A 20,196-nucleotide genomic window follows, 5' to 3' on the forward strand; every position below is an offset into this window, starting at 1 on the left:
GTTACCTAGCTGGGGACTACTTTCAGGCGCTGCGTAATATCACTGCGCCTGCTGCACCCATGGTACGGCAGCAAAGTTCCTTGATAATTACGCCAGAACGAGTATAGTTCCTTGCCATATTGGCCTAGAAAATCACAACTTTTCATTTTCCACCGGTCTTCGAACACGATGTAACTACAGAAGAGTAAAGCTTTAAATAAGAAAATTATCGAAACTCTTTGGTCATTTTTGATGACCAAATGCTAATGGTCTAATCCGATGATCTATGCTAAGCTACGCTAAAAGTGCTACCGCCAGACCCGGAGATCGGCTGAATGGATTTAAAGACGGTAAAACTTAACTATTTAACTCTAGGGGAGTTGTAAAATGAGCCTATTTCCAAAAAAGTGGAGTGTTTCTTTTAAAAGCATTAGCAATAGTTCCTCTTGTAAGTGTTCTGTAGACTGTTGATTTTTGCTCATGTTATTCAGCTGCAACAGAATGCTTTGTAAAAAGATAAATGTTTGACTTTTTTTATATTGGGTTTTTTATCGTATTGGAATCGCAACTAGCAATCGATAAGAACTGGAATCGATAAATTTCAAACGATACCCAACCCAAAAATAAAATAATGAACTTGTAAATGAGCACAATATAGCCACTTTAACACACACATTGTCTCTTTAGTGCTCCGGCTGCTCCTCCACCCATTGACTGGGCCGTGCCTCAGTCCTCTCGGCTCAAATACCGCCAACTCTTCAACAGTCATGACAAAATGATGAGTGGTTATCTCACAGGTATTGTGTCCATCACACAATGCATGACACATAATAATTATCAGGCAGTGAAACACTTTGTATTTTGTTTGTTGTTCAGCTAATATAAATATTAAATTTAAATGCTGCACAGCTGTAAATTTTAACAAGGTTATTATTAGTTTTTTATTTTCAAATTTGATTTAATGCTATTTTCATATGCCACCAGTCATATTTTCTTTGTAATGATCTAGTTTTTAGTTCAATGCATTTGCGGAGCTCGAAACTCATGTGATAAGTGATGGTGGTAACTCAATACGGCTTAGAGGAAACCGAGGTTGCTGACTCTACATACTCAACTCTTTCTTTCACTTCTCTTTTCCCTCTCTTTCCCTTTCTTTTCTGCTTCAGGTCCACAAGCCAGAACTATTCTAATGCAGTCCAGTCTACCACAGGCCCAGCTGGCCACCATCTGGTGCGGATCCAACTCATTTTTCTTATTGTGTCTCTGTCTCATTTAAAACTCAAACAGATCTCAGAGTTCTGAGATTTGTTTCAGTGTAAACATGAGGATTGGTGTCTGGTTATTGTTATAAGTACATCCCACTTTTGTTTTGATTTCTTTTAACATGCTGTTCTTGGGATTTTTGTATTGCCTATGGTCCTGTTTACACTTGATGTTAACATCGGATCTTGGGTGATTTGGTGTCATGTGGAAAGGCAAGATTAATAGCTGTTTTGACTCCATATAACATCCACTGTTTATCTATATAGGAACCTGTCAGATATTGACCTGGATGGAAAGTTGACTGCAGAAGAGTTTATTCTGGCCATGCACTTAATTGACATGGCAATGTCCGGTCTGCCTCTTCCCCCTTTGCTGCCCCCTGACCTCATACCTCCGACATTCAGGTGAGCGACCCCACTGATGGCCCACAACTATTTTGTCAATTTTCAACTTTCATGCCTTTAGAATAGTCTGCCAAGTTAGTTAAAAGTTAGACTTAGGCAAAGTTAAAAGTTAGGCAAAGTTTTATTGTAACAATGCAAATGGTTACAGCTATAGGACTTAATTCTTTCCTTTTTGTTTAGGAGAATACGTTCTGGTAGTGGAGTGTCTGTGACCAGTATGCACTTGATAGATCCACGGTCTCAGGATGAGCCTGAGGAGGAGGAAAAAGAGACAGAGAAAAAACTTCCAGGTCAGAGGACAAGAGTAAATACTAATTAGTTTCATAAAGGAAACTCGGCTTACTCACTGATAAAATATTTGTGGTCTATAGACAAGCCTTTGCACCTGGCTTTAATGCATTTTGTATCTGGACAGTCTTTAACTGGATTTAGCTCTTAAACTTGCATTTATGTCTTGCAGTGCAATTCGTTGTGAGATCTGTTACCACTTACCCATACAAAATGGAAACCGCCGCTTGCATATTAGGCTACATTAATTGAAAATGTTCCGCCATTTACCAATTTTTAAAAACATTAATGGCAAATTCAAAGTGCTTTCCCTCATTTTATAGAATATCAGGTTTCTGGTTACCTTTACCTACTTCAGAAACATACCCATTGTATATAATGCTAATAGACAGTAGAAGTGGAGAAAATGGGTAAAAGAAGTTTGAACGCTCCCCTCTCAAAATAAAGCCTCCTGAGATAAATATGAGTGAAGGTCTGGGGAGACAAAATGAGAATTTGCAAGTGTTGTTCAGTGGAATAATTCCTGAGCTTTTATTATTTTATTTGACCAGATCACAAGACATAATAAAAGTAGAGCATGATAGAACATATACAGCCCAGCCTGTCTGTTTTATGTGTTGAGCAACCTTTTACATATTATTTGCCTAGTTAACAAAATGCATTAACATTTTCATTGAATGTGGTCAGGACCTGTTCTGACGACTTCTGAAACTGTTTTCAGTGATCTCAGTACAATCATTGTTTGTGTGTATTTACATGTGGCTTTTGTATCTACAAGTGTATCACCATAAACACATGCTAGGTGTAAAAGTGTGCCAAAGGTTGCAACTTTGTTTTAAATGTAAAAATCTGTCTTAAAATTGTTTCCGTATTTCCCCTTAGTCACATTCGAGGATAAAAAACGAGAGAACTTTGAGCGTGGAAACCTGGAGCTGGAGAAACGTCGGCAGGCACTGCTGGAGCAGCAGAGGAAAGAGCAGGAGCGACTGGCGGCGCTGGAGAAAGAGGAGCAAGAGAGGAAGGAGAGAGAACGACTGGAGCAGGAGAGACGCAGACAGCAGGAGCTGGACAAACAACTGGAGAGACAGAGAGAGCTGGAGCGACAGAGGGAGGAGGAGAGACGCAAGGAGATCGAGAGAAGAGAGGTGAGTTCAAAAATTCTCTGAGTTCAGCGCATGTTAAACACCATCAGCATCATCTGTAACCTCTTGAGTGTGTGTGTTGTGTGTGAAGGCTGCTAAGCGGGAGCTGGAGCGTCAGCGGCAGTTAGAATGGGAGCGAACACGCAGACAGGAGCTGCTCACCCAGAGAAACAGAGAGCAGGAGACGATCGTCCTGCTCAAAGCACGCAAGAAAACGCTTGAGTTTGAACTGGAGGCTCTGGTACATGCACTTCCATACACTTCAATGTTTTAAGTCAAGATGGTGCAGGTGAATAGGGTAAAAATGTTAACTAGTAGATATGACCATACTTCCTCCGTGGATTAAGAAAATGCACATTTCTTTGTATTACAAGTTTATCTAATTAAATATGCACTAATTTGCATACATTACAGGTTTGGATATCTCTTTTTATCACTACATAAATCAGAAAATACAGCCATGTTTTTAGGAATAAAATCAGGTGAACGATACATGAACATACCCCTCTGTAAAAACCTTCAGAATATAGATAGGTATAGAGTTTGATGTGTGTTAGTGCTACTGAAGTAAAGATTTCTGGCTCAGTGTATTAGGAATTAGGAAAAAAAAACTAATTTTGACAAAACAGCCTTAAAATAAGTATTGTAATTCAAATCTAATTGAAATTTTTTTTTTGCATATAGTGTTTTTCCTAAATAGATTTAAATAAGCTTGGTCATACATCAGATAATAATCACATTAAAGAGAGAGTTCACACAAAAATTGTAATTCTGTCATTAATTACTCACCCTCATGTTGTTCCAAATCCGTAGGACCTTCGTTCATCTTCAGAACACAAATTAAGATATTTTTGATGAAATCCGAGAGATTTCTGATCCTCCATAGACAGCAAGGGTCCTACCACGGTCAAGACACAGAAACGTAGCAAAAGGACACTGTTAAAATAGTCCATGTGACATCAGTGGTTCAACTGTAATTTTACGATGTTACAACAACTTTTTGTGCACAAAGAAAACAAAAATAACAACTACAGTTCTTCTCCTCCACGTCATTTTGGAGAGTATCACGACGCATACACGTACTTTCCTCTGCACGTATTTTCATTTTAAGGTGAACTATCCCTTTAATAAGGCAGTTAAAAAACATGAAGACTAATTTTAAAGCTGCCTTTTGTGATTTCTGCACTATCAGCAGCATCAAACAGAATTTTAATCTGTTTGAGTGATCCCATATGCATATTAAACCAAAGTTAATCTGATGCGGAGTTTAATAGTTTGACATCTGTTGTTCTTGGCTCTTCTCTAGAATGATAAGAAGTCACAGTTGGAGGGTAAACTGCAGGACATTCGTTTCCGTCTCTCGGCTCAGAGGCACGAGATCGAGAGCACCAATAAGACGCGAGAGCTCCGCATTGCTGAGATCACCAGCCTGCAACAGCAGCTGCAGGTGTGCACTTCTTCCCTGCTCTCCATCCTCATTTCTCTCTTCTTTCTTCTCACTCGCCTCTTACAGAGGCATCATCAGCATCCTTTCAGCATTGATATCATTTGAGTTAGTCTCTACTCTCCAGTTTTGGGTGTTTTTTGAGTGTGTGGAAGAGAAGAGGGAGTTTAAATCCCTCACGGACAGCGACAAGTGCGTTAGACAATGCATATCTTGTTCATCTACAATTATACGCAATAAGATATCAGTTTTATGTTGCTCTCTGTTGAAAGTAAGCAGAATATTTCATGAGTTTTCTCTCTTTCTTTTGTCTCCATCAGGAGTCTCAGCAGTGGTTGAGTCGGTTGATTCCTGACAAACAGTGTCTGAATGACCAGCTGAAGCAGGTTCAGCAGAACAGTCTGCACAGTAAGAACATTTTACTTAACACTGCTTTAAAGATCTGGTTATATATTATCACACTAGACATTTTGTTGCAAACCAGAGTCCATTTCATGTTGGAATTTGGCTGGAATGAAAGCGTATTCCAGACTCTGAACTTTGATGTTCATCAGCAAATTCAGCCTAACTTAAGTATACTTTGCATCTTTTCTGCTTCTGTCACACAGAGTAAATTTCTTTTGGATATGTTTACATCTTCTTGCATCGTCTAAAGCAACAAACACAAGTGCTGATGTGTGTTTATGAAGTAGGCTGTTCATGATCCAAAGTGACAATAGCATAAATGAAACAGTTTAGCTGGTATCTACTCATCTTATGTGGTTACCTAATTAAATAGGTAAACAGCTGCCATTGGTACTTACTGTGGTGGAACTTGTGTCTTTGTCAGTGTTATATATCATAAAAATGAAATATTGTTCGAGTTCACAGACTCAGGAAAAAATCAAATGAATCTGTTTGGTGGTGGCATGTGGGGTTCTGTCTTCTGCCATTTTTATTTCAAAGTTTGTCAAAGTTACTGTAAAATTGCCGGGATTAAAATTGATGATCAGCCCAACAGGTCTTTGTTTTGCAAACCGGTTGAAATTCAGGACACTCAAATCAAGGTGTGTTCAGAGTTCTCGCCCTCAACGTGGCTATATAAAACATTTGTAACACTTAAAACAAACCGTGATCTATAATCACTGTAATGCAGGAACAATCACAAACGACAGTTGAGCTAACTGAACACAAAAACAAGGTCGCAGAGGCAAGAAAACAATCAAGTTATAAAAGTTTGAACTTTTATAATCAAATTGGTGAACTAAGCATTATTTGAACAGTATCGAACTTGACCATATTGATGATTAAAGCATCCTTTTGTTTATAATGGTGTAGAGGAGTGAAAAATAAATTAGAATTTTTTTTTTTTGTAGGAGATTCTCTGTCCAGCCTTCAGAGGGCCATTGAAATGAAGGAATCCACCAAACAGCAGCTGAGAGAACAGCTGGACGCTGTGGAGAAGGAGACGCGTTCCAAACTATTGGAGATAGACTCCTTCAACACACAACTGAAGGTACCGAAGACCAGAAAGACCTAAACACACACACACACTTACACAAACAGACAGATCATTTTGTCTTCGGTAGTGTTATTTTTTTTTAGTTATACTTGGCATTTTTGTAGTTTTATGTTCTGCATTGTGTGAGTGCAGGGTGCAAAATTAACATTTGGGCAAAATGCAAGTAAAAATTGGCTTTGGTGAATAAATCAAATTGAATAACTGACCAGTTTGTCAGAGCTAAGACAATACATCATAGAAATGAATTTTCAGTAATTGTGATGCAAGTGATTCAAATAACACATTTTAAATATCATCTAAATACTTACAGCAAGCAATTTATCATATATAGCTGTATCGTGGCCAGTAAGAAAAAATTGTGGCCAGTAAATTTACTTAAGTCAGTCACCATTGACAGTTGGGGCAAAATGTTCATTTTGGACCCTCTGTGTTTGTGCGAATGAAAGAGGAAGTAAGAGAGAGTGCATTTTGAGACATCATTGAGCTTCCACCCAGTGTATTTAATAAAACCAACAGAACACTGTTAATTTTGTCTTAATGTACCTTCAGAAGAAAAGAGAGACCGTGTGTGATAAAGTAGAAGCATCACACAATCTCTTGTTCCTCTCTCACTGTATCTGCCTGCTGCTCACTCTGTCACCCTGCCCTTCATCCTCCGTTCATCCTGGCTGACTCCCTCTTAACCCTTCCTCCACCGTGTTTATATGGATTGGCTGGCCCTTTTTGTTCTGACTTGACCATGCTTCACCCCTCTTTACCCTTCGTGGTGGTACAGTCCTTGGGGCTGTTCTACCAGACCCATGCTGTTAGGATGGAGAACCTGCAATCGGAGCTACTTATTGAAGAGCAGAGGGGGCGACAGGTAGACAACCTGATAATGCTGTTAACCCCCAGAAAACTACCACCAAACTATTACCCTCTACTCACAGCGCTGTGCTCTCTGTTGCCCTGTATGAGGGGGCTTAGAGTAGCACACTTCCAGTTGTGTCTTGTCTTGACTACCTCCCTTTACTAAGTCATCAACAGGGCTCTACAATAAGGATTTTTTTTTATCTGCTCAGATTTTTACGTGCCGTTGTCACATTTTTATTAAGAATGACCAAAATTAAAATACTACAAAACACCTAATAGTAATAAGTAAATAATAATAAATACAATAATCAGTTGATTTGGAAAGTTTGTTTTAAACTAAATATGGCATAAATGTATTTATAAATACATTTGTTGTTTTGATTGCTGGGCTACTGATCCATTGGAAAACAGTTTCCTTCCATTTTTTTTAGCCATTCTGCAATATAATCCCAGTACTGTTGTTTTTTTTTTTTTTTTTAAGTTATTAAGCCGCAAAGTATAACTCAATGTGGTACTTGTGCACTGACTGACACATACTCAAAGCACACACGCAGAAGTCTGTCACATGCTTGAATGGTCAAATACACACAAAGTGATGTCAAAATGCCCGTCTTACAAAGTATTCATGACAGTTAAGTGAAGAAACTGACATGGGAGAAAATCGGATGTTTATTATCACGTGGGTATGTGCATTAGGTCTTGAAGTTACAGCAGCCTAATATAGCTGCTGCTTTCTGTGACATTACTGTTAATGAAACACACTGCTCTTGGCGGAATTTAGAAGCTTTAATAAGGGTCATTATATTCAAAATTATATATTATATAAAGTATGATCAAAATTATGGAAATTACAAAATTATCATTTGTCTTTTGTCAGTCAGTCAAGTGGAATCCTGGTGGGACTGTGTGCTAGTTGTCGTCATGACAGCAGAATTTAAGTCTCTCATACTGACCCTGTGACATGGGTCCATCTTTATTGTTGAGCCCTGATGAATAATATTTCTCAAGTAATATTTTTGGAGATTTGTTTTTCTTACAAGCCTGTAGCTTGCACTAACAGAGCAAAAGCTTCACTGCTCTGCTTTGGTTCAGATGTCGTGTCTGGTCCGTTTGTTTCTCGCTCTAAAACTTAAGAGGCTCTGCATTGTGTAGAGTTGAGTACACATCAGAACAGAACACAATGATGATGATATCTATGATGGTGGTGTGACCTTTGACCCGTCACCATGTGGGTGGCTCTGTGTCTCTTGCAGTCAGGGAGCTCTGTGGACGAGGTGCTGTTGGACTGTCTCGCAGCACTGCTGGCCTGTTTGAAGCATATACACTTCTACTTCCAGGTCATCCCTCCCTCTCCCCCCTGACCTTTGATTTCACCCTACACCACGTCCCCTGCTCGTGTGTCTCACTGCACCTCCTCCAGCTCCCTTTGAGAAACCCATCAAAGGCTGCGTCTGTAGCTATTCTAAACCTTTACGTATTGGTAGAAAGCTAAACCTTTTTGTGCACTGATCTGAGGCAGATCATCATAATTATGCGCAAGGTTGATCATGCTGCTTTTTTGCCTTCAAGACATGCGTCAGTTAAAGGTTCACCCAAAAATTTAAATTTAGTCATTAATTACTCACCCTCATGTCGTTCCAAACCCATAAGATCTTTGTTCATCTTCGTAATACAAATTAAGATATTTTTGATGAAATCTGAGAGCTCTCTGACCCTGCATAGACAGAGATGAACGAAGGTCTTATGGGTAGTGTTGTCAAAAATACCGACTTCGGTACCAGTCGGTACTGAAATTTTAAAAAGTCCATTTCCCTCTAACATTTGAGCGCTCTTCACGGAGCACTCACACAGAAGCACATGAGTGTGTTTGAAAGTCGCATCTGTTAGCAGATCCATGTTTGTGCAGATATATTAGGAATCCACTGATAGACAGGGCTTTCAAAGTGTAAACACTTGGTAAAGAGCGTGAAGTGATGATCATTGTAGCCAATCACAGTCGTATATGCTGACCACTTGAACAATGGTCAATCAGCAGTGTTTAAGAATTGGCTCAACAGCGCTCAAATGTTAGCAGGAAATGGACATTTTAAAAATTTCAGTACCGACTGGTACCAAAGTCGGTACTTTTGACAACACTACATGCGGGTTTGGAACGACATGAGGTTGAGTCATTAACGACAGAATTTTCATTTCTGGGTGAACTATCCCTTTTTAATTCCAAAATCTTATGCATGAACCTGAACAATAAAGCTTTTTTTTTTTTTATGTACATCCTTTGAAATCTCTTGGCAGCCATTACAGATTTTTTTGGCGTCATTTTACATTTACATTCTAGTCACTTGAGGAGGATATTTATTTTGAGCAGTTTCTGGACTTTCAGTTTTTAAAATAGAGTAGCTAGCTGTAAATTCCTTTACACCAGTTTGAGACAATGTAATGCAGTGATCTGTCTTCCTTTCCATTGGTTAGGATTTAGCATTTATTTAGTTAGTTGGATACTGAACAGTTAATTTGGGAATTCAAACGTTCTACAGAGAATGACAAATATGTAGCAGTGGATACAATCTAAATAGTTTTAGTTCACATTCTTTTGATTTTTAAAATAATTTTACAGGTTCATGTCGTTTAGTTACATAGATCTTCGTGTGATCAAGGAAATTCTACACAGGCTTTTCCAGCAAAAATACATTTAAAAAGACAGAAGAAATAAATTGTCAATGAAGTTGCTAACAGAAGCAAACCTTACATTTTCAGTGTGTGGATTTACAAATGCATTAAAAAGTGCATGTCTGGTTCATGAAATCTAAACACTCACACACCCTTTTACACTGGTTTGGTGTGTGTATATATGTGTGTTTTACAATTGAATGGCTAACTCTCTCTGTCTTTCCATAGTCTGTCTGTTACCAAACCGCTTGCAGTGCTTCGATGTGTCAATTGTGCTTATGTGGCGTTCAACATTGAACAGAAATGTTGCTTCAATAAGAGATCCCAGACCAGAGAAACATACACTTCAGTAATAAGTATATGCTATACTTTGGGTTTTTCCCAAAGAGCTTGCTTATTGGTGGAATGGTCAGGCATTAGATAAGCAACAGTGCTTTCATTGGTCTGCTAAAACAGTCTGTTGTTTCCTCTCTTGTGACTTCTGTCGTTCATGTGACATTACCTAGCAGGCATTGCAGCCTGCCGTCATGCACGCAATCGCTATGCAGTTTGCACCATGTACCATGCAAGTCTACGATTTATGCACACCGTATTGAAATATAAATGAGTTTATTGTCAGTCAATTGTTACATTAGGGAGTCATTTGCCAGCCATTTATGAACATAAATGATTACACGAATCATACAGTCAAGCACACAAAGTGTATATGCTGTGTACTGTTTTACATTTTCTATTTTAAAAAATGAAAATGTTTAGAGATGGCAGAGAGTGTCAAATAGACTGGAAAATATAGTCAATATTTTAAGATGATCACCTATAAGCTATAGTCAGAAATATGATTCCCGTATAGAAATTATGTGACTGAGACTTCGAACAGATTGTCCAGACAGCACTTGCAGGGCACAGCTGTGAACGTGTCTGAGTGTGAGAAAGAGCGCAGACTGAGCCCCGTTGCCCCCTATACTCCCCCTTACCTGTCCTCCAATATCCCATCATGCATTGCAGGAGCTGAGGGAAATCCACAACAAACAACAGAGGCAGAAACAAAAGGAGATGGAGGCTGACAGCACCCAGCCGTCGCATGACAGGAAGTCCACAGATTTACCAGAGTCTAGGTATTTTATGTCCTTCCATGGTTATTCTGTGTGAGAAAAAAATAATTTGACTTATTTAACAGACATTCGTTTTGTCCCTCAGGTTGTCAGGGACAGAAGATGGTGTGTCTCCTGCATGGAGAGATGATGGACTGGGTAAAGCTCCCACTCCTCCTGCGTCTCAGGCTTGGATAAGCCAAGTGAGTGAAGAGGAGAACCACAGCAAAGTCGAAGTACAGGATAACCTCTCCAAACTCTTCACACAGCATCCGCAATCAGGAAAACTACAGGCTCAGACCCCCTGGTCTATGGCAGGTGAGACAAAGATGTCTGATGAACCAGACAGACATGAATTGGATTGTTTTGCAGCTGCTTTTTGGTTATTCATATTGAGACATGTTAAGCTCACTCTTAATGGCATAACTCAATATAACTTTTCTGTGTTTCTGATATAGATAAGATTCCAGTGACTGGCTTTAACCAGGAGAAAGTAAAGGTTGTCTACTATAGAGCACTGTATCCCTTTGAGGCCCGCAGTCATGATGAAATCACCATCCATCCTGGAGATATAGTGATGGTAAGCAATTTTTGTAAATTACTTCTTTAAAAAAAAAAAAAAAAAACAATTAAAAAAATCTTACCAACCCACAGTTTTTAAAAGTAGTGTATATAGAAGATTTAAAGCAATAGTTATCCACAATTACTTAATTTTGTTATTTTATTATTGTTATTTTTATTATTATTGCATTTTGAATAATTATATGCAAAATGCAATAATAATAAAAATAACAATAATAAAATAACAAAATTAAGCAATAGTTATCCACAATTACTTTTTGTTATTTTATTATTGTTATTTTTATTATTATTATATATTTGCATATAATTATTCTGTTGTTTACTAATATACTAAGGAATAGTTTCAACCCTACAGTGTGTGCTTTTATTTTCTGATTAGGCTGCCATTAAAGTTTAAAGTATGTTAATTATATGATGTGATGATTAATTAATCTAATAAATCGCAAATGAATCACACATGAATTTTAGTTGAGAAATTATCCTCCAAAGAGAAAGTCATTGTGTTAAATGAGAAAAGCATTATTAGACATTACAAAAGTTGCTTTCGAAAGAAATATATTGCATGTAATAATGTAAGGTGACGTCTCGGTCTGTGCCAGGGTAGGTGTAATGATTTTAAAATGTTATTTGTTTGAAAAATTAACTGCACCAAGTTAACGTGTCAAATCAACAGCCATAGTTCTCTGATGTGTGCTTGCCAGACAGTGTGCGATTGTCTTTGCTTTGTGTGAGAGAGAATATATGTGTGCTGCTAGTTTGTACATTTACTGACCTCTGACCCTGCCTCTATGCTCCCTTTGCTCTCTCTGCCTGAAGGTGAAGGGAGAGTGGGTAAGTCGAGGTTTCTGCTCCTTGTGCACTTTTATTCAATTCTAGTTTGTCTTTGATGATCTCTGTTTTGTTCAACTGTCACTGAGCTGAAACAGACCCTGTGCAGAGATCATAATATGTGGCAACATGTCTGTCCGTTGAGGTTTTTTTTTTCCAAGATTTCAGAGGCTTTGCTGTTTTTGCCATTTAGATCACTCAGAGATGATGCCTCTGGGATGCCATGACCATTTAATCCATTTCCTGTATTAAAGCAATTAAATCAGTCCTTTGTTTCACCACATACAGTCACAGTGCTCTGTATATTCCAGTTCATGTTTCTCTGATGTTTATTAAGATGCTGTTTTTCCCTGTGATTTTTATCACCCAATTATTTGTGATTATTGTTTTGTCACATCCTGTTTTTATGTGTCTTGTGTTTCTGTTCTGTCAGGTGGACGAGTCTCAGACAGGTGAACCTGGATGGTTAGGAGGAGAGATTAAAGGGAAGACTGGCTGGTTCCCTGCCAATTATGCAGAAAAGATTCCAGAATCTGAAGTTCCTCTTAGTTTGAGAGCTAGCGCTGCTTCTAGTTCTGCCCCTAAATTGGGTTCCCATTTGTCATCTGCTTCTTCAACAACCATAGCCACACCCTTGCAGTCAGTCTCCACAGAGTCTGCATCGATAGCCCCGCCCTCCTCAGCCCCTGCCCCTCCAGGCCCCGCCTCCTCCTCTTCCTCAGCATCCAGTAACTGGGCAGATTTCAGCACTACGTAAGTAATTTGTCCAATTAAAAAATGTTACTAGCAAAGACATTTGCAGATATTTTTTTTGTCAGATCAGGTTTATTTGCATCTGTTTTGATTCTATGTTCTTGTGACTTTAATTCAGATGGCCAACTAATTCTGCTGTGGAGAAGCAGGACAACGATGGGTGGGATGCATGGCCGACCCAGCCCACTCAGCCGTCCCTGTCAGTGCCCAGTGGAGGGCAGATCAGACAGCGCTCTGCTTTCACCCCAGCCACGCTTTCCGGCTCCTCACCCTCACCTGTGCTCGGCCAGGTACATACACTCTCTAAAAAACTGCCCCGTCCATATTAAGGAATTTTTCCATTAGATTACTTATATTTTCTTAACTACTTATATTGAATACATCCATGCATTTTAAATTAATAATTCAAACCCAAAAATGAAAATTTGATAATTTACTTGAGTCTCAGACTATTCAAGATGTAGATGAGTTTGTTTCTATATCAGAAATTTAGCGTTACATCACTTGCACACCAGTGAATCCACTGCAGTGAATGGGTGCTGTCAAAATGAGTCCAAACTGCTTTCACAAGACATTAATTGATGGACTGGAGTCATGTGGGTCACTTGTGGTTTATTGTAAAGTTTTTATCAGCTGTTTGGACTCTCATTCTGACAGCACCCATTCACTGCAGAGGATTCATTGGTGTGAAAGTGATGTAATGTTAAATTACTCCAAATATGTTCCAACGAAGAAATAAACTCATCTACGTCTTGGATGGGCTGAAAATTTTTTGCAAATTTTCTAGCAAATGAACTATTGCTTTAAAGAATGGAAGGCCTCGTTCTTTCAGGCTATTACATTGTTGCTGCATATAAAAAGAATCACACCATTGTTCATCATTTCATTAGATGGAAGTTATGTTTAGGTGCTGAAGTTTTGTGAGTGCATTACTGCTAATCTTTTTTTTTTTAAGTTTCATTTTTGAAAACTCTTGCTGTCTGTCTTGTTTCCAGGGTGAAAAGGTGGAGGGTCTGCAGGCACAGGCTTTGTATCCATGGAGAGCCAAGAAAGACAATCACCTAAACTTTAATAAGAATGACGTGATCACCGTCCTGGAGCAGCAGGATATGTGGTGGTTTGGGGAGGTGCAAGGGCAGAGAGGATGGTTCCCCAAATCTTACGTCAAACTCATCTCTGGGCCCGTCCGGAAATCTATGAGGTGTGTAAATTGGTGATATAAGATTACCATATTGGTTATTGGCTAATATTAATGGATGTTAGCATATTAGAATGTTAATTTTAGTTTTCAATCAATGCATCTGTGCAAAATAGTACAGATTTATAATATTATATTTGTAATATGTATGTTTAGCACTTTTTGGGCATAACATAATGATAAACGCAACCATTATGACCCCATTATGACGTACCAGTTTTATTACAAAAAGTAATGTTGAACACACAGTTCCATCCAGACTGTGATCTTGAGTTTTGAATGCCATTGTTCTGTTTCAGTATTGAATCTGGCTCTTCAGACAGCCCTCCCAGTGTTAAGAGACCCAGCCCATCTCCAAACAAACCCACAGATCTCGGAGAAGGTCAGATTACTAGCGACAGCTCGATGGATCATGCGTTTCTCCCGTCTCTCATTAATCATTTTAGATCTGAAAGTCTTTGTGTGATTTTGTCTAATCACAGAGTATGTGGCCATGTATACATATGAAAGCAGTGAGCAGGGTGACTTGACCTTCCAGCAAGGTGATATAATCACGGTCACAAAGAAAGAAGGAGATTGGTGGACCGGCACTGTGGGCGGGAAGACCGGAGTCTTCCCCTCAAATTATGTCAAGCCTAAAGAATCCGAGGTACTTTTGATATAATTTGCATGAAAACATTGTTATTGTAGTCAAATAAAGAACATTTTCAACCAAAAAAATCATAACGATAGCATTCTTTACAATTTTGTTTTTATAGGGTTTGGGATCTGCTGGAAAAACAGGAAGTTTAGGGAGGAAACCAGGTGGGTGCTCATGTCCTCATGCTATAACTCTCTTAAAACTTGTACCATATAACTTTTATGTTGGCTTAGTTGATGTTTGAGAGAGTTTTAGCTGGGAAAAAAACAGCTGTAAGCAGTAGTTTTGTGGCCTTCATAATTACACCATAACACTATTTTATTGGACTGTGTTTTTCTTCTGTGTTCAGAGATTGCCCAGGTGATCGCTCCTTACACAGCCACCGGGGCGGAGCAGCTCACCTTAGCACCAGGCCAGCTCATTCTCATTCGCAAGAAAAACCCAGGAGGATGGTGGGAAGGAGAACTTCAGGTCTGAATAGCACAGACGCTATTAAATACACCCACACTTTCTACCACAATAACACAAACCTTAAACATTTAATAGAATCTGCAGTTATAGAAGCAAAATATATTTGGTGCTCTGTAATGTTACATCTGCTTATTTGTGCTCAGATTTACTTAATTTAAGTTATGACATCGGTGCTTGTGGAATACGATATGGTGATGCCAGTGAGATATTGCTGTCCCTCATAAATTAGATTGTATGCTAAATTTTCACTTCAGATTCGTTTTAATGGCCCACTGCTGTTGCTTTCTCCAGGCAAGAGGAAAGAAGCGTCAGATTGGCTGGTTTCCAGCTAATTATGTAAAATTATTGAGCCCCAGCACCAGTAAGACCACACCCACAGAGCCCAATCCACCCAAGCTGCCAACACCCAATGCAGGTACGTGTATCTTATTGTGCAAGAAACTGGTTTCTCTCAGCACAGATGAAATACATTTAAGTATGTCAAGTTTGAGCATGTTGCCTCTTGTCATTTAGTACAGGCTAGGTTACTTGTATAGTGCTGCCTACATACCATTCTCAACTCTGTTTTTCATAGTATTTGCATGTCCTCATGGTTGATAAATAAAGGCGATCTACAAAATAGCTAAGCAAAATACTCTAGTAATCAGGACTAAATGCATTATATTATACTATATTATATTATTTTACTCAATAATAAATATTTAAATAGAGATTCTGAAATTAATTTGTCAGTATTTGAAAAAGATGTGAAGATGAACTACAATTGTACAAAAACACATTTTACATGTGCGTTTGTGTTTCCCCTCCATAGTATGCCAGGTGATTGGCATGTATGATTACACGGCTCAGAACGATGATGAGCTGCCTTTTGGGAAGGGCCAAATCATCAATGTTTTGAGCAGAGAGGATCCTGATTGGTGGAAGGGAGAGCTGAATGGTTCCGTTGGCCTTTTCCCATCAAACTACGTTAAGCTGACCACCGACACAGACCCCAGCCAACAATGTGAGTCCAAAACGTTTTCCCGTATCTTATACATGCACTCACACTGAACCTCTCTCTATACTGCTCGAAGAAATTAGAAATAACAAATAAATCCCTTTGAGAGACAATTGGCTTGAAGCGTCACCAATAGCATCCAGTTAAATGGACTGTGCCAACAGTCATTTCTTTCCAATCTTTGAGGACCTTCTCAAAATTAGTTTATGTCCTCACGATGTGGTGAGTTATAGAGCGTCCAATGTCCACACCGAAGCCCCTCCTCTTCCTTTTTCCAGTCAACCTCTCACCTCATGTTGTAGAGCATTAAGTAGACTCATCTCTCTTTCTCTCTCTGCCTGCATGCCGGTGTCCTTGTCATTGTGGCGTCCTGTGAAAAGTGTCTTGCAGAGTTCATTTAGTTCTCCTAGCTCGTAAAGATTTTGCACATTGTGGTTTTACTTTTCTTTCCTTTTTTTGTTTAGAATTTTTTTTTTTCTTTTTTTGGCTTATGTGCTGTGTTTTCCTCTTTCTAGGACTCTTATGTTGCCCATATCCCACTCAGCCTTGAAAGTCCTCAAAGCGACCCACTATCCCTTAAACCGTGCCCAGCGGGATGATGGGAGATGGAACATTGATCATGTGACTGCCCCCCCCCCAGCTGGCTTTGTGGCCAGAAGAGACGAATGCGACAGAGAGCAGTCGTTAACCTCAATATTCAGAACCGTAGACTCTCAGGCAAAATTGCCAGCCAGCATCCTCCGCATTAAAACAATTAAATAAACAAGAATGCCTAATATTTGAAGGATCTCTTTCCTTTTTTCTTTGACAAATTCATGAAATTAATCATTCACACTGAATTTGTACATTGAATTGAAACACTAATCAAAAAAAGTGCTGGATAGTGGGTCCTTTTGTGGCTTTCTGTGATCTCGCCCCCAAAGAATTGTAGGTAAAAAAGCTGTTATGAAGCAACCAATCAAAATGTGGTTCCATTCAGTGTTAAGTTCCTCCACTTCATCTGACTAATGCACGCTTTCGCTCCTCCAAGCCCCGCCCCCGGGTTTCTCATTGGACCATAGCACCACAGAATGACCCACTATTCATGAGTCATGACGTAACGGGGTGCAGTATCAAACATGTGTCATAACTGACGTGCTTACTAGTGTCATTGCAAATGTGTACAGCATATGTGTACAGCATATCCGACCAATTGAAATATCAGGATGTCATACCTTTCGGGATCGCAAAGTGTGTCTAAAACAAGTCAAGTGATCTAGAAAACGAGGTATACACCTTGTTAAGAGTCCCCAAATGGTCGGATATGTGGACTTCATGTAGAATACTATTGTGTGTCATTCAGAACAACCCCCCCCCCCCCCCCCCCCCCTCACCCCTTCCAATACACACAGGTGCTGTCAATCAATTTGATGGACAGGATGGGCGTCTCAGTTCATCCGGTCCAGTCACATGCCTCTTTGTGTCATTGTTTGTTACATGTTCATACCAAAACAGTGGATGAATTGATTTGTGTTTGTGTGCTTGCTAGTCTCTTGTTTGTTTGTTTTTTATTTGATTTTGATTGTTTCGTTGTGTTTGTGTGATGGGATTGAGAATTGGTGTTTCAGACCAAAAAAAACTGCACAACTGCCACTTAAGGATAATGGTACAGTGATAGACAAAGTGCGTACATGTATAAAATGTTGCTGGTAGTGACGTACTCGTGAAGGGTTTCCTTACATGGTTGGATTTTCAGAGGGTTAATTTCTTGTATAATTGTATTTCCCATATAGATGGATGAATGCTTTTGTTTTGTATTCTCAATCGTTTGCTGTCATCATTCTGTCATGTTGATTGAATTTGCGATTATTTTTGAAATGTTGATTTTTGAGAACACTAGATTTCGAGGTGTTCTTGATATAACAGCTCACTATTTTTATAAGGATAAAAAATTACGCATAGTGTTAAAAACAAATCCACTGCAGTATGTACACCGTCCTTTACTGGAAAACAAAAATATGAAAGTACAAGTAGCGAATAGGAACATTTAGAAAGTCCAAATTTTATGAAATTGAGTTGTCATGCTTTGAATGAAACCCTAAACAGTATTAAGGAAAACATTAATGTACTGAATAGAAGCTTAATAGCCTTTTAATCACAAATGCTTATGAATAAATGGGTTTACAAGTGAAACACGAAAGACTGGAATTTTCTTTTAAATGTAAGAACAAGAGACTGAGATTTAGGGCCTTTAGATCATCCAGTGTTTTCTAAGCAAACAAAGCATGGCATTAATTTGTACTCCTACAATATTGTACTGGCAACACATGGACCGGGTTTTTTTTTTTTTTTTTTTTTAATCGACAGTGTTGTAATTTTAATGCTGAGAGACAAGACATGAAATGATGTCTGTGTGGTTCTTTATTGGTTCCACAGTGTAAAAGTATTTGAGGTTGCTGCTTTATTATTGGCTGGATGGACTGTCCACCATGTCCGTGATCGGTCTCTTGCAAAGTTTTTGGTTTTATTTTAGTTGAACATCCCCATCCTCAGAATCTAGAAGCACAACTGCTTCCTTCCCATTCAGTACTCTGTAATAAAATGCACTTGTTCTGAATATCTCACCAAAATGTCCAAAACATTAACCGTTGTACTTGACTATTAAAGCATTTTATCAAAATAAAATGAATGTACAGTTAAAAACTCAACAATTCCTAGCTTTAAACAAAGTGTCATACCACCTTTATAAAAAATGTGTAACCATTAAAGAACTTCATGGCAACTGCAGACTGGCTTTATTTATTTATTTTCAATCTGCTACCAGATGAAGCAATTGTGTCAATATTACATGCATAATGTTTTTGAATGCACAATAATAATTCATGACTCATATGGCATAAAATCAGCATTGCTTGAGTAATATGCCTGCATGCATATTCTATTGAAGTAAATGAACATTTAGTTACACAGCTGTCTGGAAGGGATTCTGATTGGGCAATCGCTGCATTCTGCGGTCAAATATTTTTGTATAGTTGAGTGTGTTCCTACAATAACTGCTAGTTATGCCTCGTATCACTCCGTCATCTCTTTCTTCCCACATAATAAAGTAAGTTATACTCAAATCAATGTTGCATGTCCAGTTATTTATTTGACAAGTGTAACACGCTTTATATACACGCTATGTTTTGCTATAATCATACATTATTCCTTACTTAATGCAGAGAAAAAACATTCAGCTTTAATTTCCATTATTATTCTTACCAAAGTAATACAATTTTGTTGTAAGTGCTTGATTTTTGTCTGCTTAAATTACAATGAATTAATGTACTAATTATTTATTAATCTTTTTGTAATGTATTAATCTAAGCATGAGATGTGACTGCATGACGTCTGTGCGTTTCACAGGGTGTGCCGACCTCCACCTGCTCGACATGCTGACCCCAGTGGAACGGAAGAGGCAGGGTTATATACATGAACTTATTGTTACAGAGGAGAACTATGTAAATGACCTGCAGCTAGTCACTGAGGTAAAACTCATAAGAAATTATGGTTCGATCAGGCCTATAGTGGCCAAGATCAATAGTAGTCAGGACTGTTTCTTGATGTTTAAAAAAAAGTCAAGAAACCGCTGAGGTGACGCCAGTAATGCCATTAATATAATCTATATTTTGTTAGTAATTATTTTATGTAATTACACACACACTATCATTTTAGGGTGAAATAAAATACATTAGACATCAGACTTGCATTTATCAATATAATTTCCATTATTTTGGGAGGTGGGATAAAATATTAAATTTCTTGACATTCACCCAATGAGTATTAGCTGTAGTAAATCATTTTTTTTTAATGTAACCAATATTTATGGTTCGCTTTCAGACGTTCCAGAAACCTTTGCTGGAGTCAGAATTGTTGACTGAGAAGGAGGTTGCCATGATCTTTGTCAACTGGAAAGAGCTGATCATGTGCAACATTAAACTGCTCAAGTATGCCACCTACTGATTAACACAGAGGAAATCCTGACTCCATCATCAGTTTAAGCTCCAATTGTGTTTATTCTATGATAGAAACTGCTCTAAAGCTGTTAATGAGAAAGCAGTGCATCAGTATGTATTAA

At 38.5% G+C, this 20,196-nt stretch overlaps 1 protein-coding gene across 1 annotated transcript in view; it reads left to right on the forward strand.

Moving 5' to 3' along the window:
• Positions 1-20,196, forward strand: part of LOC306872681 (intersectin-1-like) — a 47,968-nt gene that overhangs the window by 21,396 nt on the left and 6,376 nt on the right. Inside the window, exons 8-30 of the mRNA XM_079421390.1 lie at positions 667-776; positions 1,146-1,209; positions 1,509-1,646; positions 1,827-1,936; positions 2,817-3,079; positions 3,168-3,317; positions 4,383-4,523; positions 4,841-4,928; positions 5,876-6,015; positions 10,546-10,655; positions 10,738-10,949; positions 11,090-11,211; positions 12,475-12,794; positions 12,913-13,084; positions 13,790-13,995; positions 14,292-14,374; positions 14,475-14,641; positions 14,751-14,796; positions 14,982-15,103; positions 15,395-15,518; positions 15,915-16,106; positions 19,485-19,606; positions 19,959-20,065. Of these exons, the coding sequence (XP_079277516.1) occupies positions 667-776; positions 1,146-1,209; positions 1,509-1,646; positions 1,827-1,936; positions 2,817-3,079; positions 3,168-3,317; positions 4,383-4,523; positions 4,841-4,928; positions 5,876-6,015; positions 10,546-10,655; positions 10,738-10,949; positions 11,090-11,211; positions 12,475-12,794; positions 12,913-13,084; positions 13,790-13,995; positions 14,292-14,374; positions 14,475-14,641; positions 14,751-14,796; positions 14,982-15,103; positions 15,395-15,518; positions 15,915-16,106; positions 19,485-19,606; positions 19,959-20,065 (3,309 nt within the window). The remainder of the gene's footprint in view (positions 1-666; positions 777-1,145; positions 1,210-1,508; positions 1,647-1,826; positions 1,937-2,816; positions 3,080-3,167; positions 3,318-4,382; positions 4,524-4,840; positions 4,929-5,875; positions 6,016-10,545; positions 10,656-10,737; positions 10,950-11,089; positions 11,212-12,474; positions 12,795-12,912; positions 13,085-13,789; positions 13,996-14,291; positions 14,375-14,474; positions 14,642-14,750; positions 14,797-14,981; positions 15,104-15,394; positions 15,519-15,914; positions 16,107-19,484; positions 19,607-19,958; positions 20,066-20,196) is intronic.

This window comes from Barbus barbus (assembly GCF_936440315.1).
Source record: "Barbus barbus genome assembly, chromosome: 7".
Taxonomy (NCBI): domain Eukaryota; kingdom Metazoa; phylum Chordata; class Actinopteri; order Cypriniformes; family Cyprinidae; genus Barbus; species Barbus barbus.